The sequence below is a fragment of the Oncorhynchus keta genome, chromosome 35 (genome assembly GCF_023373465.1).
Source record: "Oncorhynchus keta strain PuntledgeMale-10-30-2019 chromosome 35, Oket_V2, whole genome shotgun sequence".
NCBI classification, from domain to species: Eukaryota; Metazoa; Chordata; class Actinopteri; order Salmoniformes; family Salmonidae; genus Oncorhynchus; species Oncorhynchus keta.
The window spans coordinates 66,088,951-66,115,217 of record NC_068455.1 but is presented as its reverse complement, the minus strand read 5'-3'; the positions used below and the strand labels follow the sequence as shown (position 1 = coordinate 66,115,217).

The 26,267-nt window shown below is 41.3% G+C and overlaps 1 protein-coding gene across 4 annotated transcripts; it reads left to right on the top strand.

Annotated features, from left to right (window-relative positions):
- Positions 1–3,604: 3,604 nt before the first annotated feature.
- On the top strand, positions 3,605–24,300 carry LOC118368866 (uncharacterized). Of its 4 annotated transcripts, XM_052497332.1 has the most exons (4): positions 3,679–3,693; positions 9,584–9,716; positions 22,008–22,077; positions 22,655–24,300. In XM_052497332.1, the coding sequence occupies exons 3-4, from the start codon at positions 22,067–22,069 to the stop codon at positions 24,264–24,266; spliced, it is 1,623 nt and encodes a 540-aa protein (XP_052353292.1). In that variant the 5' UTR covers positions 3,679–3,693; positions 9,584–9,716; positions 22,008–22,066; the 3' UTR covers positions 24,267–24,300. The 4 variants fall into 4 exon arrangements, with proteins under 4 accessions (XP_035609205.1, XP_035609206.1, XP_052353292.1 ...); XM_035753312.2 differs by lacking the exon at positions 9,584–9,716 and having other exon boundaries at positions 3,605–3,693; XM_035753313.2 differs by lacking the exon at positions 9,584–9,716 and having other exon boundaries at positions 3,647–3,705.
- The last annotated feature ends 1,967 nt before the right edge of the window (positions 24,301–26,267 follow it).

Sequence of the window (26,267 nt, the reverse complement as noted above, 5' to 3'; positions counted from 1 at the left end):
CTGATCCTCAACACTGGGGCCCCACAAGGGTGCGTTCTGAGCCCTCTCCTGTACTCCCTGTTCACCCACAACTGCGTGGCCACACACACCTCCAACTCAATCATCAAGTTTGCGGACGACACAACAGTGGTAGGCTTGATTACCAACAACGACGAGACGGCCTATAGGGAGGAGGTGAGGGCCCTCGGAGTGTGGTGTCAGGAAAATAACCTCACACTCAACGTCAACAAAACTAAGGAGATGATTGTGGACTTCAGGAAACAGCAGAGGGAACACCCCCCGATCCACATCGATGGAACAGTAGTGGAGAGGGTAGTAAGTTTTAAGTTCCTCGGCGTACACATTACAGACAAACTGAATTGGTCCACCCACACAGACAGTTTCGTGAAGAAGGCGCAGCAGCACCTCTTCAACCTCAGGAGGCTGAAGAAATTCGGATTGTCACCAAAAGCACTCACAAACTTCTACAGATGCACAATCGAGAGCATCCTGGCGGGCTGTATCACCGCCTGGTACAGCAACTGCTCCGCCCACAACCGTAAGGCTCTCCAGAGGGTAGTGAGGTCTGCACAACACATCACCGGGGGCAAACTACCTGCCCTCCAGGACACCTACACCACCCGATGTCACAGGAAGGCCATAAAGATCATCAAGGACAACAACCACCCGAGCCACTGCCTGTTCACCCCGCTATCATCCAGAAGGCGAGGTCAGTACAGGTGCATCAAAGCTGGGACCGAGAGACTGAAAAACAGCTTCTATCTCAAGACTGTTAAACAGCCACCACTAACATTGAGTGGCTGCTGCCAACCCACTGACTCAACTCCAGCCACTTTAATAATGGGAAATGATGTAAAATATATCACTAGCCACTTTAAACAATGCTACCTAATATAATGTTTACATACCCTACAACATTCATCTCATATGTATACGTATATACTGTACTCTATATCATCTACTGCATCTTTATGTAATACATGTATCACTAGCCACTTTAACTATGCCACTTTGTTTACATACTCATCTCATATGTATATACTGTACTCGATACCATCTACTGTATCTTGCCTATGCCGCTCTGTACCATCACTCATTCATATATCTTTATGTACATATTCTGTATCCCCTTACACTTGTGTCTATAAGGTAGTAGTTTTGGAATTGTTAGCTAGATTACTTGTTGGTTATTACTGCATTGTCGGAACTAGAAGCACAAGCATTTCACTACACTCGCATTAACATCTGCTAACCATGTGTATGTGACAAATACATTTGATTTGATTTGATTTTGATTCATAGCTTTACCAGTAAAACTGCATGCCAGCCATTTGATCTCAATCCGTTTCATGGTAATATGCATTTAGATCTTATTAGTAATGGACAGAGTTGTTTCAACTTGTTTACAGTAAGCACATTTTAGAGCAGATGGTGTTAAACTGTAACATACTGTACCTGTGCTGTACCCATGTTTTGTTTCAATCATAGTGTGTAAGAGGTGATTAGCTTGTCTGTGCAGAATAAGATAGATCGAAGGCTCAACCGTCTAACTGCGGTTGCCACAGCTCACACTATTCTCTGATCCTTTCCACACAGTTCCTGCAGAAGTGAAAAACGGGATGTGTCACATTAGTGGCGGCCAGTGCTGTTTATGATGAGAGAGGACACTTTTTTTTGTCATGAGCAAGGCCTAATTTCTATTACAGCATATTGGATGACTGTCATTCATATTCCATTTATCCAGTTCAATGTATGATTGATAGGTTTAGGATACTACATGATACTCAAATTTCCCCTATACCCATCATGAGGCTGCTACAACCTAGCCTATGAATGAATGTTTACAACGTAGGGACATACAGGTCAAGAGAGTGACACATGGGTGCATACAGGTTGACATACAGTGACACATGGACAGACAGTGACACATTCAATACAACCTTGCACACTCTTGCCTGCATCTAGCTTATCTAAGGTGTCATTAGTCCCAACCAAGAGATTCTATTGGACAAATTCAGGTATTTTTTATCCTCGTTTCATTTGCTTACATTTAAGAAACGTTATAACATACCTTAGAGTGTTAGGCTTTCACAATGCAATTCAAGGAAACAGATCTTAATTGTGTTGTAGATCAGAGATCAGTGGAGTGAGGTTTGCCACCTCTGGAATTGACTTTCTTTACTTGAAATTACGCTTTAGTAATAGTCTACTTCAGGGCTATTGAACTTACCCTATGAGGTCCAGAGTCAGCATGGTTTCCCCCCATGATTAAAGGGGGACATGTTTGGGATGCACTGGTCCACAGTGCCTATAGAAAGTATACACCCCCTTGGATTTCTTTACATTTTATTGTGTTACAGAGTGGTATTAAAATGTGTAGAATTGTCTTTTCAGTTCGACATTATATAGTATTTTGTGTAGATGAATTACCAATAAAAATACAATTACATCTATGTAAAGTAACAAAATGTGAATTAAGCAACCCCATGCTTCAGCCTTTTTATTTATAGCCATTATGCTGCACCATTTGGGCTACAGGTGATAATGCTTATTTCTAAATGGCGCAAGCATGCTGATAATATGGACCAATATGTTGTTAGGCTCATTTCTGGTGGTGTCAGCAATAATTTTATATTAATAAAAAAAAAGACATGCCAAGCATGGTGAAGAGTACACAAATAAGAACAATGTGTTATGACATTTAAATGTAGTTAAAGAGGGGGTTCGGTGGTACTGTTATCAAATCAAATTGTAGTGGTCACAACAAGGGTAAACCTTACAGTGAAATGCTTACTTACAAGCCCCTAACCAACCATGCAGTTTAAAAAATACAAATAAGAATAAGAAATAAAAGTAATTAAAGAGCAGCAGTAAAATAACAATAGCGAGACTATATACAGGGGGTACCGGTACAGCATCAATGTGCGGGGGCACCGGTTAGTCCAGGTAATTGAGGTAATATTTACATGTAGGTAGAGTTATTAAAGTGACTATGCATAGATAATAACAGAGAGCAGCAGCGATGTAAAAGAGGGGGGAGATGCAAATAGTCTGGGTAGCCATTTGATTAGATGTTCAGGAGTCTTATTGCTTGGGGGTAGAAGCTGTTTAGAATCTTCTTGGACCTAGACTTGGTGCTCCGGTACCGCTTGACAAAGGTCCTGGATGGCAGGAAGCTTGGATCCAGTCATGTACTGGGCCGTAAGTAGTACCCTCTGTAGTGCCTTGCGGTCGGAGGCCGAGCAGTTGCCATACCAGGCCGTGATGCAACCATGCTCTAAAGGTGCAGCTGTAGAACCTTTTGAGAATCTGAGGACCCATGCCAGGAAAAGGAGGTGCATGGACCATGTTAGATTGTTGGTGATGTGGACACAAAGTAACTTGAAGCTCACATGATGATGGAATGGGATCTGGTGTGTTGATCCCGGAACCCATTGACCCTGACCCCCAATATGCAACATAAAGTTATGCTCTTGCTTATCCCTTGTCCTCCTTTGTTTGGAATTTGCCACCTACATGGTACCCTCTGCTGAAAAATGATCTCCTCTGAAATCAGCTGACTTGGTGAGAGGGGGAGTACTATACTGGTGAGGTGGGAGGAGAATACTGGGATATAAGACATTGCCTCTTTCCCTCTCTCCTTCTCTATTCCTCTGACTGCAGAACTGAGTCAAAGCATTTCCTGGCACAGAGGTAAGTTTAAAGGTACAATATTCAACCTGAAATATATTATCCCCAGCACCATGGTGTCTACATGTAAAAACAGCTTTTTTTGTAGTGAAAAAGATACGAAAATGTTTTAAGTTGAGTTAAGCCCCATGAACAAGGCTAGTTCAGGTGGTCCGGGCGTGCAGTCCTTGGTTGGACCACACATGTTGTCCTGCACTTGCTGTCTGGGTTTGGTCCGTGCCGGTGTTGGTCCGTGTCGGAGTTGGTCCGTGCACATTGTCCGGTTGGTCTGTGTGAGAGGATAAATAGGTTTTTATAGTTTATAAGGCTATGCTTGTTAACATAGAGAAAGGGTCATGTAGAATGAACTGTAACAGTCTAGGACAAGAAAGTGGATTTTTTAGAATATGGCTGGGAGTTAATCACACAATGTACTGTATGAAGCTATATAATAAAAGTACAGTGGGGCAAAAAAGTATTTAGTCAGCCACCAATTGTGCAAGTTCTCCCACTTAAAAAGACAAGAGGCCTGTAATTTTCATCATAGGTACACTTCAACTATGACAGACAAAATGAGAAAAAAAGAAATCCAGAAAATCACATTGTAGGATTTTTTATGAATTTATTTGCAAATTATGGTGGAAAATAAGTAAGCTTATATCAGGGATACTTATTAGTTAGTATATGTTACTTTGATAGCAACCCAAAGATTGCGAGTTCAAATGTCATCACTGAGATTCCAACATGGATTGTCTACTCAGTGAAAACAGGGTGATGAGGGAGTCGCTACTAGACATGCAAACCCGTAGCATGTGTGAAAATGTAATATATTAGGGGATTCCTCAGGACGCATCCAATGATCCAGAGGTGGCGATCAGAGAGTTCTTGTAATCCGCCTTGAAACTTCCTGTAGAGACTGTAAACAAGGTGGTATTCCACCGAGGGTTACAGACTGAAGGTCCCTGACCTATCATCGCAAAAATCTGAACACTACCAGCAAAAGGAGCTGAACAAAAGCAGGGGAAGGGAGCCTAAAGGGACCAAATTCGGTCTCAATTACCAATTTCCCCATGAGTTAAATCAACATCTCAAGGGGCTGTATCCTGTGCAGAGGCAACAGAGAGAGAGGGGTAAGCGTGCCTTTCTCATTGTGGACAAACTCTTTATAACTGGACAGCTCTTCTGAGACAGCTCCATAACACTATGGCTGTACTAAATTCTTCAGGGATGTCAGGCTACAGAAAAGTGGGGACTGTAAAAATATCTGAACTCTATCAAGTTCATATGCGCACACACTTAATTACACGCTCGCTTACACATACGGATGCATACACACACACTTGATCTCTCTTCTCTCCCTCTATTGTCGAGACCTAATTGTATATGTTTTGTCTGTCTATCTTTTGTATGTCTTTGTCTACATGTTTATCTATGTTCACAATAAACAATGGGAAGATATCAGAATAGGGGCATTGGGGAATAATAACATTGTACGGAATATATTTGTACTGTAGTGAAGCCGTTTCTAGAGTAATGCAAGGTCTCTTTCATAATCATGTGAAACGTCAATTGCTATGGAAATGCTGGGATGTGTTTTTCTATGAAAATTATGCAACTATGATGGCGATAAAATATGGATTACAATTATCATCCTGAATATTAAGGCTATACTCACTTCATGTTACACACAACCATGCAAATTGGCTGGGTTATTATTTATTTGGACATCACACATTATATTCTTACTCTTATCCAGACATCATATACACTCACTAAATCACATCCAATATCACAAACATCAACCGACTCAGATTTACTTCACACATCTTGACTACATTTTTGAATATCTGTGGCATTGGCTCACAGGCAAACAGGCAAGGGAATAAAACAAATATTGCTAGAACCTGTTTCTTGAATTCTAAACAGACATTTTAAATCTCAAATTTTGATCGTTATAATACCTCTGATGGCAGTAACTTTACAGGCACTAATTATGGTCAATTTAGACTGAGAATAGTATATAGTTGTGGTAAGGGGTGAAATAAGTTATAAATAGCCAGTTATAATTGTAACGGTTTAGCAGATTATTTTAAAAAAAGATCACTTTCCATGGCTAAAAGAAAAGGAATATAACATATGCGGTTTACAGAAAACTCTCTACATCCTTAGAATAAGTTGTTGTAACGGATCTCCTCTTCGTCTGAGGAGGAGTAGGAAGGATCGGACCAATATGCAGCGTGTTAAGTATCCATCATTTTTTTATAAACGGAACACTAGAACAAAAAACAACAAAGCGGAACAAACAAAACAGTTCTGTCTGGTGCAGACACACAAAGACAGAAAACTACCCACACCTCAAGTGGGAAAACAGGCTGCCTAAGTATGGTTCTCAATCAGAGACAACGAGACTCTGATTGGGAACCATACCAGGCCAAACACATAGAAATACAAAACATAGAATGCCCACCCCAACTCACCAAACTAAAATAGAGACATAAAAAAAGGAGGTCAGGACGTGACAGTTGTGTGGAAAAAAGGATTGGGGTGGTGAACAGTGGAGGAAGGGGAGGACCATCCTCCTCAGTGAAATTGCACAAACATAAAAATAGTGAAACACTAAAAAAGTTAACCTTTTACCATAAAACTATATTAAATATATTCATATGTCACCCAAATATTTATTTAAACAAATTTTTGCAACAAAGGTATCCATGTATGCCGATGACTCAAGTTTTATATTAATTCTGCAAGCTAGATCCCTGCAAAGTCTACTTGAAGATCTAGATAACTTCTCTGGACTAAAACCTAATTATGATAAGTGTACAATATTACATATTGGATCTTTAAAATAAAACTTTTACATTATCTTGCAGTTGCCCTATAAAATGGGCTCACGGTGAAGTAGACATACTTGGTATTCATATCCACAATTAATTTCAATAAACAAGATCTTTCAACCATAGAGTGCTAAATACTTTCCTATTTTGTAAGGGGTTTTGTCTGACGAAAGAGGAGTAGTATGAAGGATCGGAGGACCAATGCGCAGCGTGGTAAATGTTCATAGTTTTTTTTAAAGAATAACGAACACTGAACAAAACAATAAACTTGAAGTAATCAAAACAGAAACAGTCCCGTGTGGCACAAACACTAACACGGAAAAATAAACACCCACGAAACACAGGTGGAAAAAAGCTACCTAAGTATGATTCTCAATCAGAGACAACTAATGACACCTGCCTCTGATTGAGAACCATACTAGGCCGAACACAGAAACCAACATAGAAAAACAAACATAGACTGCCCACCCCAACTCACGCCCTGACCATACTAAAATAAAGACAAAACAAAGGAACTAAGGTCAGAACGTGACATATTTATGGCAGAAATCCCATGATTAACTCCTTAGTCTCAGTTTACTCAATTTCTTATGGCGCTGCCTACTCCTGATAATTTTTTGTATTTCAAATCATATGAGCAAAAAATATTTATCTTTATCTGGGTTGCTAAACCAGACAAGATAAAGCGTGCCTATTTATATAATGAATATAAACTGGGTGATTTGAGATGATTAAATATAAAAGCACTAAGACTCTCTCTAAAAGCTTCACTCATATAAAAGTTTTACTTGAACCCTAAATAGTTTTCAAGTAGATGACTAAGAAAAGCTCATCCATTGTTTAAAATGGCCTGTTTGCCTTTGTGCAGATTGCCATGTCTCCTTTTCGATTAATTTAAAATACAAATAAATGTCTAAGTATCTGTCTTTTTCAAACAAGCATTGTAGAGCTGGTTACGGATGAAATTTCTTCCCCCTGAAAAGATAGAACAAATATTACAACAAATATTATGGCTGAACTCAAATGTGCTGGTTGAAAAAAAAATGTATTTATGGAAAAGATGTTTGAAAAGGGTACTTTGATTATAAATGAATGAATGATAGAGTTGTGTATTTTAGTTATCAGAATTGTATAGGAAGGTCTGTTCAATCTAAGATAATAACCAATTGATTTTTATTTTTTAAATTTGATTTAACCTTAATTTTATTTCATTTCATTAACTAGGCAAGTCAGTTAAGAACGAATTATTATTTACAATGACGGCCTACCAGAAGGCAAAAGGCCTCCTGCCGGGACGGGGCCTGGGATTTAAAAAATACAAATAAATACAATATAAATATAGGACAAAAACACATCACAACAAGAGAGACACAACACTACATAAAGAGAGACCTGTGACAACAACATAGCAAGGTAGCAACACATAACAACACAGCATGGTGGCAACACAACATGACAACAACATGGTATTAACACAGCATGGTAGCAGCACAAAAAAGAGGTACAAACATTATTGGGCACAGTCAACAGCACAAAGGTCAAGAAGGTAGAGACAAACATACATCATACAAGCACCCACAACTGTCAGTAAGAGTGTCCATGATTGAGTCTTTCAAATAAGAGATTGAGGTAAAACTGTCCAGTTTGAGTGTTTGTTACAGCTTGTTCCAGTCGCTAGCTGCAGCAAACTGAAAAGAGGAGTGACCCAGGGATGTGTGTGCTTTGGGGACCTTTAACAGAATGTGACTGGCGGAACGGGAGTTGTATGTGGAGAATGAGGCCAGCAGTAGATATCTCAGATAGGGGGGAGTGAGGCCTAAGAGGCTTTTATAAATAAGCATCAACCAGTGCGACGGGTATACAGAGATGACCAGTTTACAGAGGAGTATAGAGTGCAGTGATGTGTCCTATAAGGACCATTGGTGGCGAATCTGATGGCTGAATGGTAAAGAACATCTAGCCGCTCGAGAGCACCCTTACCTGCCGATCTATAAATGATGTCTCTGTAATCTAGCATGGGTAGGATGGTCATCTGAATCAGGGTTCGTTTGGCAGCTGGGGTGAAAGAGGAGCAATTACGATAGAGGAAACCATGTGTAGATTTAACTATAGACTGCAGCTTTGATATCTTCAGAGAGAAGAACAGTGTACCATCTAGCCATACTCCCAAGTACTTGTATGAGGTGACTACCTCAAGCTCTAAACCCTCAGAGGTAGTAATAACACCTGTGGGAAGAGGGGCATTCTTCTTACCAAACCACATGACCTTTGTTATGGAGGTGTTCAGAACAAGGTTAAGGGTAGATAAAGCTTGTTAGACACTAAGAAAGCTTTGTTGGAGAGCATTTAACACAAAATCCAGGGAGGGGCCAGTTGAGCATAAGACTGTATCATCTGAATATAAATGGATGAGAGAGCTTCCTACTGCCTGAGCTATGTTATTCATGTAAATTGAAAAGAGAGTAGGGCCTAGGATTGAGCCTTGGGGTACTCCTTTGGTGACAGGCAAAGGCTGAGATAGCAGATTTTCAAACTTTATACACTGCACTCTTTGAGAGAGGTAGTTAGCAAACCTGGCCAAAGACCCCTCAGAGACAACAATACTCTTTAGCCACAAGAATGGAATGGTCTACCATATCAAACGCTTTGGCCAAGTCAATAAAAATAGCAGCACAATATTGCTTAGAATCAAGGGAAATGGTGACATCATTGAGTACCTTTAAGGTTGCAGTGACATATCCATAACCTGAGCGGTAACCAGATTGCAGACCCGAGAGAATACAATAGACATCAAGAAAGCCAGTCAGTTGATTATTGACAAGTTTTTCCAACACTTTTGATAAACAGGGCAAAATAGAAATAGGCCTATAACTAGGATCAATTTGATCTCCCCCTTTAAATAAATGACAAACTTTGGCTGCCTTCCACAAAATGGGAACCTCCCCAGAGAGAAGGGACAGGGCTGGTAAAACCTTGGATCATTGCTATTCTAACTTCCGCGATGCATATGAGGCCATCCCCCGCCGTCCTTTCGGAAAAGCTGACCACGACTCCATTTTGTTGATCCCTGCCTACAGACAGAAGCTAAAACAAGAAGCTCAACGCTGGTCCGACCAATCTGATTCCACGCTCCAAGACTGCTTCCATCACGTGGACTGGGATATGTTTCGTATTGTGTCAAACAACAACATTGACGAATACGCTGATTCGGTGAGTGAGTTCATTAGAACGTGCGTTGAAGATGTCGTTCCCATAGCAACGATTAAAACATTCCCAAACCAGAAACCGTGGATTGATGGCAGCATTCGCGTGAAACTGAATGCGCGAACCACTGCTTTTAATCAGGGCAAGGTGACTGGAAACATGACCGAATACAAACAGTGTAACTATTCCCTCCGCAAGGCAATCAAACAAGATAAGCGTCAGTATAGAGACAAAGTAGAATCGCAATTCAACGGCTCAGACACAAGAGGTATGTAGCAGGGTCTACAGTCAATCACGGACTACAAAAAGAAAACCATCCCAGTCACGGACAATGATGCCTTGCTCCCAGGCAGACTAAATAACTTTTTTGCCCGCTTTGAGGACAATACAGTGCCACTGACACGGCCCGCAACCAAAACATGCGGACTCTCCTTCACTGCAGCCGAGGTGAGCAAAACACTTAAATGTGTTAACCCTCGCAAGGCTGCAGGCCCAGACGGCATCCCCAGCCGCGCCCTCAGAGCATGCGCAGACCAGCTGGCTGGTGTGTTTACGGACATATTCAATCAATCCTTATCCCAGTCTGCTGTTCCCACATGCTTCAAGAGGGCCACCATTGTTCCTGTTCCCAAGAAAGCTAAGGTAACTGATGAGGTGAGGGTAGGTAACAACATCTCCACCCCACTGATCCTGAACACTTGGGCCCCACAAGGGTGCGTTCTGAGCCCTCTCCTGTACTCCCTGTTCACCCACAACTGCGTGGCCACGCACGCCTCCAACTCACGCCTCCAACTCAATCATCAAGTTTGCGGACGACGACGGTAGGCTTGATTACCAACAACGACGAGACGGCCTACAGGGAGGAGGTGAGGGCCCTCGGAGTGTGGTGTCAGGAAAATAACCTCACACTCAACGTCAACAAAACTAAGGAGATGATTGTGGACTTCAGGAAACAGCAGAGGGAACACCCCCCGATCCACATTGATGGAACAGTAGTGGAGAGGGTAGTAAGTTTTAAGTTCCTCGGCGTACACATCACAGACAAACTGAATTGGTCCACCCACACAGACAGCATCGTGAAGAAGGCGCAGCAGCGCCTCTTCAACCTCAGGAGGCTGAAGAAATTTGGCTTGTCACCAAAAGCACTCACAAACTTCTACAGATGCACAATCGAGAGCATCCTGGCGGGCTGTATCACTGCCTGGTATGGCAACTGCTCCGCCCACAACCGTAAGGCTCTCCAGAGGGTAGTGAGGTCTACACAACGCATCACCGGGGGCAAACTACCTGCCCTCCAGGACACCTACACCACCCGATGTCACAGGAAGGCCATAAAGATCATCAACGAAACAAACACCCGAGCCACTGCCTGTTCACCCCGCTATCATCCAGAAGGCGAGGTCAGTACAGGTGCATCAAATCTGGGACCGAGAGACTGAAAAACAGCTTCTATCTCAAGGCCATCAGACTGTTAAACAGCCACCACTAACATTGAATGGCTGCTGCCAACACACTGACACTGACTCAACTACAGCCACTTTAATAATGGGAATTGATGGAAATTGATGTAAAATATATCACTAGCCACTTTAAACAATGCTACTTAATATAAATGTTTACATACCCTACATTATTCATCTCATATGTATATACTGTACTCTATCATCTACTGCATCTTTATGTAATACATGTATCACTAGCCACTTTAAACTATGCCACTTTGTTTACATACCCTACATTACTCATCTCATATGTATATACTGTACTCTATACCATCTACTGCATCTTTCCTATGCCGCTCTGTACCATCACTCATTCATATATCTTTATGTACATATTCTTTATCCCTTTTCACTTGTGTGTATAAGGTAGTAGTTTTGGAATTGTTAGCTAGATTACTCGTTGGTTATTACTGCATTGCCGTAACTAGAAGCACAAGCATTTCGCTACACTCGCATTAACATCTGCTAACCATGTGTATGTGACAAATAAAATTTGATTTGATTTGTTAACTTCTTACGGATACGTGGGACGTTAGCGCCTCACCTGGCAAAATTCCGGTGAAATTGCAGAGCGCGAAAATCAAAAATACTAAATTAAAATATTTAACATTCCTGAAAATATATGTTTTATACATCAACATGAAGCTTAACTTCTTGTTAATCAGGCCAAGGTGTCAGATTTCAAAAAGGCTTTAGGGCGAAAGCAAACCATGCAATTATCCGAGGACAGCACCCAGCACACAAATGCATAACAAATGATTTTCAACCAGGGAGTTGCGACACGAATGTCAGAAATAGCTAAATAATATATGCTTTACCTTTGAAGATCTTCTTATGTTGTCACTCCAAAAGGTCCCAGTTACATTTACAAGTGGTCCTTTTGTTCGATAAAGTCCTTTTTCATATCCATAAAAACTCAGTTTAGCTGGCGCGCTTCAGTCAATAATCCACTCCGTTTCCCTCCTTCAAAATGCACACAAAATGAATCCCAAACGTTACAAATAAACTTATCCAAACAAGTCAATCAACATTTATAATGAAACCTTAGGTACCCTAATACACAAATAAACGATACAATTTAAGACAGAGAATCGTTATCGTCTTTACGTGAGATAAACAAAAAGAACGCGCTCTATCTGCCATGTGTTTGGAAACACTTGGAAACACTACAGCCAAAATGGGAGCCACTTAGAAAAACTACAATTTCTCCCTCATTTTTCCAAAAACCAGCCTGAAACTCTTTCTAAAGACTGTTGACATCTAGTGGAAGCCGTAGGAACTGCAATCGGGGACGATTTTGCCCTATTATAAAAGTGCCAGCCATTGAAATCAGTGATATGCTGATTTTTTTTGGGGGGGGTGGTTTGTCTTTGGGGTTTCCCTGCCATTTCAGTTATGTTATACTCACAGACATTATTTTAACAGTTTTAGAAACTTTAGAGTGTTTTGTATCCAAATCTACCAATTATATGCATATCCTAGCCCCCTATCCCAAAGAAGTTAAGAAGGTTGGAGATAGGCTTGGCAATTATAGGGGCAGCAACCATAAAGAAGAAGGGTCTAAACCATCTGACCCAGTTTAAGGAGCTCCTTTAGCACCTCGGACTCAGTGACTGCCTGCAGGGAGAAACCTTGTAGCGGGGCAGGGGAAAAAGAGGGAGAAGCATCAGGGATAGTTGCATTAGAAGGGGTGGAATATGAGGAAATGTTGGAAGGGTAAGGAGGCACGGCTGAGTCAAAAAGATATCCGGACTTAATGAAGTGGTGATTAAAGAGCTCAGCCATGTGCTTCTTGTCAGTAACAACCATATCATCAACATTAAGAGACATGGGCAGCTGTGAGGAGGAGGGTTTATTCTCCAGGTCTTTATTAAACGTTTTCCAGAACTTATTGGTATTAAACCCACAGAGAGAGAACTGCTCCTTAAAGTAACTAACTTTGGCCTTTCAGATAGCCTGAGTGCACTTATTTCTCATTTGCCTGAATGATAGCCAGTCAGCCTGTGTACGCGTGTGCCAAACATTTTGCCAAATACAATTCTCGAAGTGGAGTAGCTCTGCAAGATCACGGTCGAACCAGGGGCTGAACCTGTTTTTAATTATTGGTTTCTTCATGGGGGCGTGTTTGTTAACAATACCACTGAAAATATCAAAAAAGAAGGTTGGGGCGTCTTCGACAGAGGGCTGGTTTTCAAGCTGGTTTTCTATCATTTTACAGAGGCCAGTTCATGAATGAAGGCTTGATCATTAAATTTTTTTAGCAAGCGTCCATGACAAATCAGAACAGGTCGTTTCACTGAGCAGCCATTACGAACACAGGCTGTAAAACAGTGATCACTAAGGTCATTACAGAAAACCCCAGACTGATAACTAACAGGATTATTTGTGAGGATAACATAGAGGAGAGTAGCCTTTCTAGACGTTTGGAGTCATACCTTGTGTGATTGTTCGATAATCTGAGAAAGATGTAGGGAGTCCCATTGCTTTAGGACTTGGTCAGGTGGTTTAAACATGTCCCAGTTTAGGTCACCTAGCAGGACAAATTCAGACTTATTGTAAGGTGCCAGGAGAGAGCTTAGGGTAGGTAGGGTACAGGCTGGTGCTGATGGAGGATGATAGCACCAAGCAACAGTCAACAAAGAGCTATTTGAAAGTTTAATGCTTAAAACCATCAAATCAAATTGTTTGGGGACAGACTTGGTGGAGACAACTGAGCGCTGAAGGTGATACTTGGTAAAGATTGTCACTCCCCCACCTTTGGAAGAGCTTGCCAAAAAAGGTTATAACCAGAAAGGTTAACATCAGTATTCAAAACACTCTTCCTTAACCACGTCTCAGTAATGACCAACACATCTGGAATGGAGCTGTCAAATCCTTCCTTTCAATTGATCCATTTTATATAATAAGCTTCTAGTGTTAACGTGCAGAAAACCCAGACATTTACGAGAGCAGAAATCAGTGAAGTAGAGCACAAGTCAGAATTGGTGCTAGCAACAGTAGATGGGCAGGGTGTACATGCACATTTCCAGATATCATCAACAGTTATACAATCAAGGCACAACATAGTACAGGAGGAGCTCTGCAGTGCTGGTTTTTTGACATCTGAATGTGTATCAGATGACAACAAGATCTTAAAAACACATTTTGCCTGTGCTTAGCTCTATTCCATGTATTCTTTTACACTAAACAACTCCCTAGTCTTTACTGGTGACAAACATACCCATAGCATGATGCAGCAACTACCATGCCTGAACATATGAAGAGCGGTACTCAGTGATGTGTTGTATTGGATTAGCCCCAAACATAACACTTTGTATTCAAGACATAAAGTTGTTATACCATATTTTTTGCAGTTTTACTTGAGTGCCTTATTGCAAACAGGATGCATGTTTTGGAAGATATTAATTCTGTACAGGCTTTTTTTTACTCTCTCAAATTGGTCAGTTTTGTGCCATAACTACAATGCTGTTGATCCATCCTCAGTTTCCTCCTATCACAGCCATTAATTCTCTAATTGTTTTAAAGTCACCATTTGCCTCATGATGAAATCCCTGAGCAGTTTCATTCAACTGAGTTAGGAAGGACATATGTATCTTTGTAATGACAGGGTGTATTGATACACCATTCAATGTGTATTTAATAACTTCACCATGCTCAAATTGATATTTTTACCCAGCTACCAATAGATGCCCTTCTTTGCGAGGCATTGAAACACCTCCCTAGTCTTTGTGGTTGAATCTGTGTTTGAAATTCACTGCTTGACTCAGGAACCTTACAGAATATTGTATGTGTGGGGTACAGAGATGAGGTAGTCATTCAAAAATAATTTTAAATACTATTATTGCATACAGAGTGAGTCCACGCAACTTATTATGTGACTTGCTAAGCATATTGTTTACTCCTGACCTTATTTAGCTTTTCCATAATAAAAGGGGTTGAATACTTATTGGCTCAAGACATTTCAGCTTTTCATTTTTTATAAATTTATAAAAAATTCTAAAAACACAATTCCACTTTGACATTATTGTGTATTGTGTGTTGGCCATTGAATTTAATACATTTTAAATTCAGGCTGCAACACAACAACATGTGGAAAATGTCAGGGTGTGAATACTTTCTGAAGGCACGGTACATTCATTGAATACCTGGGTGAAAGTGAGTTGTTTCTCTTGTTGTATGTATTGTTATTATTGGGTTATCTATTTTATATGTTCAGGTACCATGTTTACAATGACATTTTTACAGTCGGTACTTCATTCATTCATCATTTATTAATTACTTTCTAAACATTAAACACGCTCAGAGCTAAATAAAAAAAATATGTTGTGTGAATTTGTACATTCATATTTTGCCTTCAAATAGCTAGGTTGACTGGACAAGGAGTTTAGTTTGCTGAACTTATTTAGACTGACTCAACTTTTCAACAATTCAAATTGTGTCGGGGGTTTCAAAAAAATAAATAGATATATTTGGATCATTTGTGAGGGATTGTTAGGATTTGTTCCTTTTGTCCTTGTCAATCATTGGCTCATTGGTGAAATTAGCATTATGACTATCTTTAATTAAATCATTCAAAAGCCTTTATTAATGCAATTGCAGACAGAAGTTGACAATCAGGAACATATCACTCATGTGTCCGAGTAAGTTCTGCACCAAGGAAAAGGTCTTAATTTGTTTTGTTAACCTTTTGTGACTAGGGGGCAGTATTTTCATTTTTGGAAAAATGACGTTCCCGTAGTAAACAGGATATTTTGTCAGGTCAAGATGCTAGAATATGCATATAATTGACAGCTTAGGATAGAAAACACTCTAAAGTTTCCAAAACTGTAAAAATATTGTCTGTGAGTATAACAGAACTGATATTGCAGGCGAAAGCCTGAGAAAAATCCAATCCGGAAGTGACTCATCTTTTGAAAGCTATGCGTTCCAATGCGTCCCTATAGAGCAGTGAATGGGCTATCAACCAGATTACTTTTTCTCCATATTCCCCAAGGTGTCTACGCATTTATGTTGAAGAATACCCGTAAGCGGCTACATTGCGCAAATGGTCACCTGATGGCCCCCAGAGTGATTCTCGCGTAAAAAACAGAGGTAGCCATTATTCCAATCGGTCCTACTGAAAAAAACAATTGTCCCGGTGGATATATTAATCGAATAGATATTTGAAAAACACCTTGAGGATTGATTATTAAACAACGTTTGCCATGTTTCTGTCGATATTATGGAGCTAATTTGGAATATTTTTTGGCGTTTTCGTGACTGCAATGTGAAGAACAAATGGAGCTATTTTGCCTACAAAAATAATATTTTGGGAAAAAAGGAACATTGGCTATCTAACTGGGAGTCTCGTGAGTGAAAACATCCGAAGCTCATCAAAGGTAAACGATTTAATTTGATTGCTTTTCTGATTTCCGTGACCAAGTTACCTGCTGCTAGCTGGACAAAATGCTATGCTAGGCTTTCAATAAACGTACACAAATGCTTGTCTAGCTTTGGCTGTAAAGCATATTTTGAAAAGCTGAAATGACAGGGTGATTAACAAAAGGCTAAGCTGTGTCTCAATATATTTGTCTTGTGATTGTCATGAGTAGGAATATTTTCTAGGAATATTTATGTCCGTTGCATTATGCTAATTAGTGTCAGTTGATGATTACGCTCCCGGACCCGGGATAGAAGTTTAACGAAAGGCTAAGCTGTGATTTCATGAATATGATTTTTTTTCTAGTAATATTATTTGACTGTGGCGCTATGCTATTCAGCGTTGCTGATGACAATACCATACCATACGGTATGGGTGGTTCAGAGAGGTTAAACCCTAAGTCTAGCCCTGGTGATGATACTACCTACGTCATTACCTTTTTACGCCTGAGACCAAAACCATGCCTACAAAGCTATATAAACAACTGCTTTTAGTGTTATCTAAAAACTTAGCAGTAAACATCCACTCCCCAAAGTTGATTTATTGTGGAATGTTTGCCTAGTCTTATCTCCTTCACTCCCCTGCAGAGTTCTGTCTAAGTCACGCATTTCTAAAAGGGGTCTTTTTATAATAGGTAGAGAGAGAGAGAACTAGAAAACAACTGTGGAACAATTCTAAACCTCTATAATGAAAATATATATTGTTAATCTGTAGTCTAGGACCCTAATAATTTTAAGTAGGGAGGGGTTTTATAACTCCCCTTCTATTAATACAATATAACATTTACATTACATTTAAGTCATTTAGCAGACGCTCTTATCCAGAGCGACTTACAAATTGGTGCATTCACCTTATGACATCCAGTGGAACAGCCACTTTACAATAGTGCATCTAAATCTTTTAAGGGGGGAGTGAGAAGGATTACTTTATCCTATCCTAGGTATTCCTTAAAGAGGTGGGGTTTCAGGTGTCTCCGGAAGGTGGTGATTGACTCCGCTGTCCTGGCGTCGTGAGGGAGTTTGTTCCACCATTGGGGGCCAGAGCAGCGAACAGTTTTGACTGGGCTGAGCGGGAACTGTACTTCCTCAGTGGTAGGGAGGCGAGCAGGCCAGGGGTGGATGAACGCAGTGCCCTTGTTTGGGTGTAGGGCCTGATCAGAGCCTGGAGGTACTGAGGTGCCGTTCTCCTCACAGCTCCATAGGCAAGCACCATGGTCTTGTAGCGGATGCAAGCTTCAACTGGAAGCCAGTGGAGAGAGCGGAGGAGCGGGGTGACGTGAGAGAACTTGGGAAGGTTGAACACCAGACGGGCTGCGGCGTTCTGGATGAGTTGTAGGGGTTTAATGGCACAGGCAGGGAGCCCAGCCAACAGCGAGTTGCAGTAATCCAGACGGGAGATGACAAGTGCCTGGATTAGGACCTGCGCCGCTTCCTGTGTGAGGCAGGGTCGTACTCTGCGGATGTTGTAGAGCATGAACCTACAGGAACGGGCCGCCGCCTTGATGTTAGTTGAGAACGACAGGGTGTTGTCCAGGATCACGCCAAGGTTCTTAGCGCTCTGGGAGGAGGACACAATGGAGTTGTCAACCGTGATGGCGAGATCATGGAACGGGCAGTCCTTCCCCGGGAGGAAGAGCAGCTCCGTCTTGCCGAGGTTCATCTTGAGGTGGTGATCCGTCATCCACACTGATATGTCTGCCAGACATGCAGAGATGCGATTCGCCACCTGGTCATCATAAGGGGGAAAGGAGAAGATTAATTGTGTGTCGTCTGCGTAGCAATGATAGGAGAGACCATGTGAGGTTATGACAGAGCCAAGTGACTTGGTGTATAGCGAGAATAGGAGAGGGCCTAGAACAGAGCCCTGGGGGACACCAGTGGTGAGAGCGCGTGGTGAGGAGACAGATTCTCGCCACGCCACCTGGTAGGAGCGACCTGTCAGGTAGGACGCAATCCAAGCGTGGGCCGCACCGGAGATGCCCAACTCGGAGAGGGTGGAGAGGAGGATCTGATGGTTCACAGTATCGAAGACAGCCGATAGGTCTAGAAGGATGAGAGCAGAGGAGAGTGAGTTAGCTTTAGCAGTGCGGAGCGCCTCCGTGATACAGAGAAGAGCAGTCTCAGTTGAATGACTAGTCTTGAAACCTGACTGATTTGGATCAAGAAGGTCATTCTGAGAGAGATAGCGGGAGAGCTGGCCAAGGACGGCACGTTCAAGAGTTTTGGAGAGAAAAGAAAGAAGGGATACTGGTCTGTAGTTGTTGACATCGGAGGGAACGAGTGTAGGTTTTTTCAGAAGGGGTGCAACTCTCGCTCTCTTGAAGACGGAAGGGACGTAGCCAGCGGTCAGGGATGAGTTGATGAGCGAGGTGAGGTAAGGGAGAAGGTCTCTGGAAATGGTCTGGAGAAGAGAGGAGGGGATAGGGTCAAGCGGGCAGGTTGTTGGGCGGCCGGCCGTCACAAGACGCAAGATTTAATCTGGAGAGAGAGGGGAGAAAGAGGTCAGAGCACAGGGTAGGGCAGTGTGAGCAGAACCAGCAGTGTCGTTTGACTTGGCAAACGAGGATCGGATGTCGTCGACATTCTTTTCAAAATGGTTGACGAAGTCATCTGCAGAGAGGGAGGAGGGAGGATTCAGGAGGGAGGAGAAGGTGGCAAAGAGCTTCCTAGGGTTAGAGGCAGATGCTTGGAATTTAGAGTGGTAGAAAGTGGCTTTAGCAGCAGAGGCAGAGGAGGAAAATGTAGAGAGGAGGGAGTGAAAGGATGCCAGGTCCGCAGGGAGGCGAGTTTTCCTCCATTTCCGCTCGGCTGCCCGGAGCCCGGTTCTGTGAGCTCGCAATGAGTCGTCGAGCCACGGAGCGGGAGGGGAGGACCGAGCCGGCCTAGAGGATAGGGGACATAGAGAGTCAAAGGATGCAGAAAGGGAGGAGAGGAGGGTTGAGGAGGCAGAATCAGGAGATAGGTTGGAGAAGGTTTGAGCAGAGGGAAGAGATGATAGGATGGAAGAGGAGAGAGTAGCGGGGGAGAGAGAGCGAAGGTTGGGACGGCGCGATACCATCCGAGTAGGGGCAGTGTGGGAAGTGTTGGATGAGAGCGAGAGGGAAAAGGATACAAGGTAGTGGTCGGAGACTTGGAGGAGTTGCAATGAGGTTAGTGGAAGAACAGCATCTAGTAAAGATGAGGTCGAGCGTATTGCCTGCCTTGTGAGTAGGGGGAAGGTGAGAGGGTGAGGTCAAGAGAGGAGAGGAGTGGAAAGAAGGAGGCAGAGAGGAATGAGTCAAAGGTAGACGTGGGGAGGTTAAAGTCGCCCAGAACTGTGAGAGGTGAGCCGTCCTCAGGAAAGGAGCTTATCAAGGCATCAAGCTCATTGATGAACTCTCCGAGGGAACCTGGAGGGCGATAAATGATAAGGATGTTAAGCTTGAAAGGGCTGGTAACTGTGACAGCATGGAATTCAAAGGAGGCGATAGACAGATGGGTAAGGGGAGAAAAGAGAATGACCACTTGGGAGAGATGAGGATCCCGGTGCCACCACCCCGCTGACCAGAAGCTCTCGGGGTGTGCGAGAACACGTGGGCGGACGAAGAGAGAGCAGTAGGAGTAGCAGTGTTATCTGTGGTGATCCATGTTTCCGTCAGTGCCAAGAAGTCGAGGGACTGGAGGGAGGCAAAGGCTGAGATGAACTCTGCCTTCTTGGCCGCAGATCGGCAGTTCCAGAGGCTACCGGAGACCTGGAACTCCACATGGGTCGTGCGCGCTGGGACCACCAGATTATATATAAGCATAATCAATTATTCTAATACATCAAGCATTTTGGTACAACACTTATCGTGACCCCTAGGTGAACCCAATAGGATCATGAAAAAAAAAGTTGAGTTTTACAGCAGCCTTTCTTCAACATAAATTACTTATCGTTCCATATTATAGTTAATCCCTTTTAAAATGTATAGTACTAGAAATCATAACATATTTTCACAACTCATTAATGTAAAATGTTTATTCCAAGTTGCCTACTGTCATAACTCTCCTGTAAAGATCTGAAGGATCAGATTATAGTGGGTACGCTCTACAGTACCCTCTCTCTCCCACAGAGGTGGAGGTGGGCGCTTTATGGCGGTTGAAAAATACTCTACTTCTGGGCTCTGTAGTATCGAGATTGAAATGTGACTTTTTAGCACAGAGCAACACCTGGACATCAAAGGTATTTGATGTCCAGGTGTATTTCTTGTTGTATAAAATAAATGCTTGAGTATAGGAATACTTTTGGGAAGATACCAATGTAATCTTAGTCTTCCAAATGAGAATAGTTTTCATAGTAACTAGGATCAGTCATTGGCCACGCCCCCGTGAGCACAGACATTACACTGCGTCACGGAACACCCCCTTTCTTCCAGTATGAAACCCACTTCCGACAAAATGTACATTAGACCAGAAAAGATGGAAGCTGTCGCTACATGTTGAAATGGTTGGCAACTCTACCAAAGGATAAGACAAGAGAACGTGGAGATCTACGAACTAAAGAACAATTACGCAGACTGCAGCTGTTTAAGTACTTTTTCTGGTAAACAAAACCGGTCAAATGACCGAATGGTACTCTGACATATCCGTTATAACAAGCTACAACTACGAAAGACTTTGATCTTTGGTGGACAAACCAGAGATTTTCTGATAATTGACTATCCAGCAGAGGGACCAGCGATCGCAGTGAGGGACAACAAAGGCTACACTCGTCAATATGTCATTTGCTATTTATTTTCGAATGAGCGGTTGTTCATGTTCAAAGTATATGCATTTCCATGAGTGTAGTGTAGTCGACGTGGGTCCACTCTGAGTTTCCTGCTCTTGAGCTGGACCCACCCCTTTCCTTTGTCTACCAAGCCGTCATATCGGCTTAGCCCACTAGGGACTTTTTAGTTTATCATGTCAGTAACCAATGTATAACTATTGTGTGTCTGTTCATGTAATTCTGTAATTGATTAGTTAGTAAATAAATAATTATTTATTTCGTGCAGATATCCAAGGGTTTGCGACATTCAAGAATGAGACTGATGTAATTAATGTAATAATACATTAATAAGTGACCGTAAGATAATGAAATATCTGAAGAGTTATATTCGGGAAATTGCAACTCTATAAACAACATTTTCCTGTGGTGCCACAACTTCATAGTTAATTACGGAAAAATTACACATAGAGAATTGATTTAATAACATAACAGTCTTCACATTTAATGACAGCAAATGCCACGACACTACATTAAACTTACAAATGCAGTGAAACCAGATACCTTATCTTTTTAAGTTGGCATGAAAGTATACTAACATTCCTGAGTTTGTCAAGTCTTCCAATTTGTTGAAATTATGCTTTCTGTTTACAGAGCTTAATCACCGGTCAACTGAATCTTCCCTGAGTGGATCACACAACCAAGAGACCATCATGGCAAGCAAGTGAGTCTCAGCAGATTTCATTGTTATTACAAATGTTATTGAATGTATATATTTTTTTACTTCTAACCTTCCACTACTCTCAACCCCTCCCATCTATTTCTGAAGACCATCCAGATTGATTTCTATTTGCCCTATATTTTTAACTGTTCTGTTTCACAAAAGTTTTGTACCTATATACATTTTACGGACAAATTGAACGTTTTATAGATTATTGATGAATGCAAACCGTACAAATCTATTTTCCGTTTTGTCAGACCCAGATTAAGCCTAACTCTGGTCTAAAATGCAGTCTGAATGGAGAATCTCCATTGAAAGTGTTTTTTCTTTGTCAAGGAAAAGGCTTAATCTGGATCTGGAAAACCCGTCCCCACAGTCCACTTGATTTGATAAGTGCCATTGGTTGAAAGCTATATGACATTATAAACAAAACAAATTGCCTTATTGGTAAAGTCTTCATCTTTTTGCCCTCAGATCTCTGAGATCTCTCAGAGAATTTATGATTCTTCCTATACAGTAAAACAAAATGATAAAGTACATTTTATATTATAACATATGTTCATTTATTTCCCATGATTAGAGACACATCGTCAAACATTCAAGACACGATTGCAAGTAGCCTTATCGATGAAGGACCTCCTGCAAGGTATCAGCTGGAAACAAAGAAACAGAAGCTAGATGAAGAAGGCCTGCTCAGAAGATGGACCTTTGGAGAGAGAGATTCCACCAAGGTTAACAGAACCGTTCTGATAGTGGGAGAGACAGGAACAGGGAAGTCATCTCTCATTAATACCATGGTCAATTATTTCCTGGGTGTAAAACAGGAGGACAAAGTCTGGTTTGAGATTGTGGAGGAGGAAATAGAGGATGATAAAAAGTATGAAAGTAAAAAAAAAACTGAAAGTGAAACTACAGGGATTACTGTTTATGAGGTATTTTGGTTTGAGGGATCTAAATTGCCCTACTCTCTCACCATCATCGACACTCCTGGGTATGGAGACACCAGAGGGATTCAAGAAGACCAACTAATCGCTAAAAAACTATTTGAGTTGTTTAGATCTGAATACGGAGTCCATCAAATTGATGCTGTTGGTTTAGTGGTGAAATCAAGTGCAAATCGACTCACTGTTGAACAGAAGTACATATTTGATGCAATTTTGTCCTTATTTGGCAAAGACATGGAGAAGAACATCGTGGCCCTCATCACACACTCAGATGGTTTTGAACCTACTGATGCTCTACAGGCCTTAGAAGATGCTCAAGTCCCCTGTGCAAAAGATGACAGCAATCAATCTATTTATTTCCTATTCAACAACTCTCAAAGAAAGAGTGTCACCTCTGCAAAAGCAGCCCAGGCCAAGAAAGAAGAACGTATCTTGAAGAATTTATGGGACGTATCAGAGGAGAGCATGAATGAATTCACAGAGTTCCTGGGTAGAATAACACCTCAAAACGTGAAGATGTCTGAAGGAATTCTGAGAGAGCAGAAACACCTGGAGGAGTGTGTCAGCAACATACGCAAGCAGGTCCACCTGATTGATCTGAAACAGAATGAAATCAAGCAGACTCAAGAAGCACTCGATAAACACAAGAAAGACATGGAGGAAAACAAGGACTTTTCATACATTGTTGACGAGAAATACAAAGGAAAGGCAGATACAACAGAGGGTGAGGCTACCACCTGCACAGTCTGTGAGGAGAACTGTCACTATCCAGGCTGTTGGTGGGTCAAAGATCTCTCATGGTGTACTGTGATGAAGAACTGTCACTGCACAAGGTGTACTGGGAAATGTCACTACACCGATCACGTCAAAGAAAAGAAAATGTATGTTTTTATGACCAGGCAGGTTATAAGGACGAATGAGAAATTGAAAAAGAAATATGAAATCATTGAGAAAGCGGCTGGGGAGAAAGAGACTCTGATCAGCAGACTTCAGTCAGAGTTGAAGCAGTTCACATCTGAGAAAGCCAGACTGGTGGAAGAATCATACCAGTGTGTCATCAACCTTGAAGAGAAAGCCTTAAAGACCAGCTCACTGTCCACTGCTCAGCATCTGGACTTCCTGATTGAGAAGGTGAAGGAGACAGGAAACACAGAGAAGATTCACAAACTGGAGAAGATGAAGAAGAGAGCTGAGGAGGAATACAGGGGAGCTTTAGATTACTTTAAAGCTGGTATGAAGAAACAGTGAAATCATCTCTTACTGAGATAGTACTGAGATAGTACTGAGATAGTACTGAGATAGTACTGAGATAGTACTGAGATAGTACTGAGATAGTAAAGCAAAAAAAAAACGTGAAAAATAAACATGACCGTAGGATAGAAAAGAGATGCTGGGTGGAAATGAAAGTTGTTCTTCTTAATTCTTTTTCTCTTCAAGAAATAATGTACATTTAATGTCAACTACATAATGTGTTGTATGAGAATAACCAATGCTATTTTTTGTTTGTTAATCATAACCTCAGATGATGGATACCTGCCTACATTAATAACACTTTCTTCAATAGCTTGCATATATGGCATTCTTTGTAAATAAAACACCCACAAATGGGGAGATTAATGAAGAAGTTCAGAGAGAACACAAACAACTGGAGGCATTTGGCAGCACCTTACATGGGTGAATCCACATGACTGATCTGAAGCAGGATGAGATCAAACAGACTCTAAACATCCATGGAGGAACACAAGAAAGACATGGAGTAAAATAAGGACTTAACATGTACTGTTGAAGAACATTACAAAGAGAATGTCCCCATAGAATCATCATGGTGGCATTTAACTAAATGTGTATTATTCTGCAGTGTCTGTGAGGAGAACTGCCACTTTCCAGGCTACTGGTGAGTTATCGTGTAGTGTGATTAATAACAAACAATGCACTTTGTATAAAACTAAATGTCACTACACCAAGCATGTCAAATAATACAAAATGTATGTTACCAAGAACAGATCGGTTCTCAGGATATGTGAGGAATTTAAGAATAGGTTTGAAATCAATAAGAATGGAGAAGGGGGGTCTGATCAGTAGACTTCAGACAGAGTTGGAGCAGCTCACACCTGAGAAAGACAGACTGGTGGAGGAATCCTATCAGTGCTTCATCAAAATGGAAGAGATCATATTTTAAGGCCGTCTCACTGTCCACTGCTCTGCATCTGGACTTCCTGATTGTGAAGATGAAGGAGACAGGAAACAGAGAGATGGTTCAAAAACTTGAGGAGATGAAGAAGAGAGGTGAGGAGGAATACAAGGGAGTTAGGGATTGTGTTAAAGCTGGTGTGAGTAAAGGGTGTAATCATCTCCAGGGAAAGTACTATTGAAACATATAGTAAAGCAAAAACAATGATGTGGATGTATGTTACATGTATGTAACCTATATACATGTATATATATACTTTTTTGTCACTGGAATTGCATTTTATCCGATAGTATCATTGATTATCTTCATCAAAATGGATGGGAACCTAACAATCAAAAATCTTTCAGAATATATTTGTTGTGAAGTGTTTCTCACATACTGTTGATAGGGAACCCTGAAACATTTGTGCATGTGGTCTAGATGTTTCCACTAAGAAATATATTAAATAAATCATCACAAGTGAATTATATACGTTCTGACTCTTTTTATATTGTCACTGTCTAAGCTTTTAACTGCCATAATTTGACCCATTTTTCTAGTGACTCACCAAACCAGGCGTATATGACTTTGATTACATCAACACTGAAAACAACAACACTAACAGATAATAGTTGGAGTTTGTAGTATTTTGTGAAAATGGAGACTGATGAGACACCTAGTGGAATGTATTGGATGTTCACTATACTAGACAGTATAACATTATTGTAATATGGAGAACTGAGGACGTCATATGGTCAGTAAGATATTTCTGAAGCTCAACATTGTCGTCTCTATACCCCTTGATCTTTAAGAATAGGACTTGGAAATATGGAAGTATAGATTAGCCAAATTGTTTTACCTGAGCATAACCCCAAAACGAAGGACTAGCCAGCCCTACTCTGTTGTTTATGATTTTGTTGTCATGGAGGACTGATTGGGCTCAATGATTCAAGTTGAAAAATAAAAGCTGCGTTCAATGATTTGGCCTATGGATTTTTTTTGTTTAATCAGCATGAATTAGATTGAGCAATAAAAGCCCTACTTTTATTCCATAGGCTTGGGTCCGCACTATGCAGCTG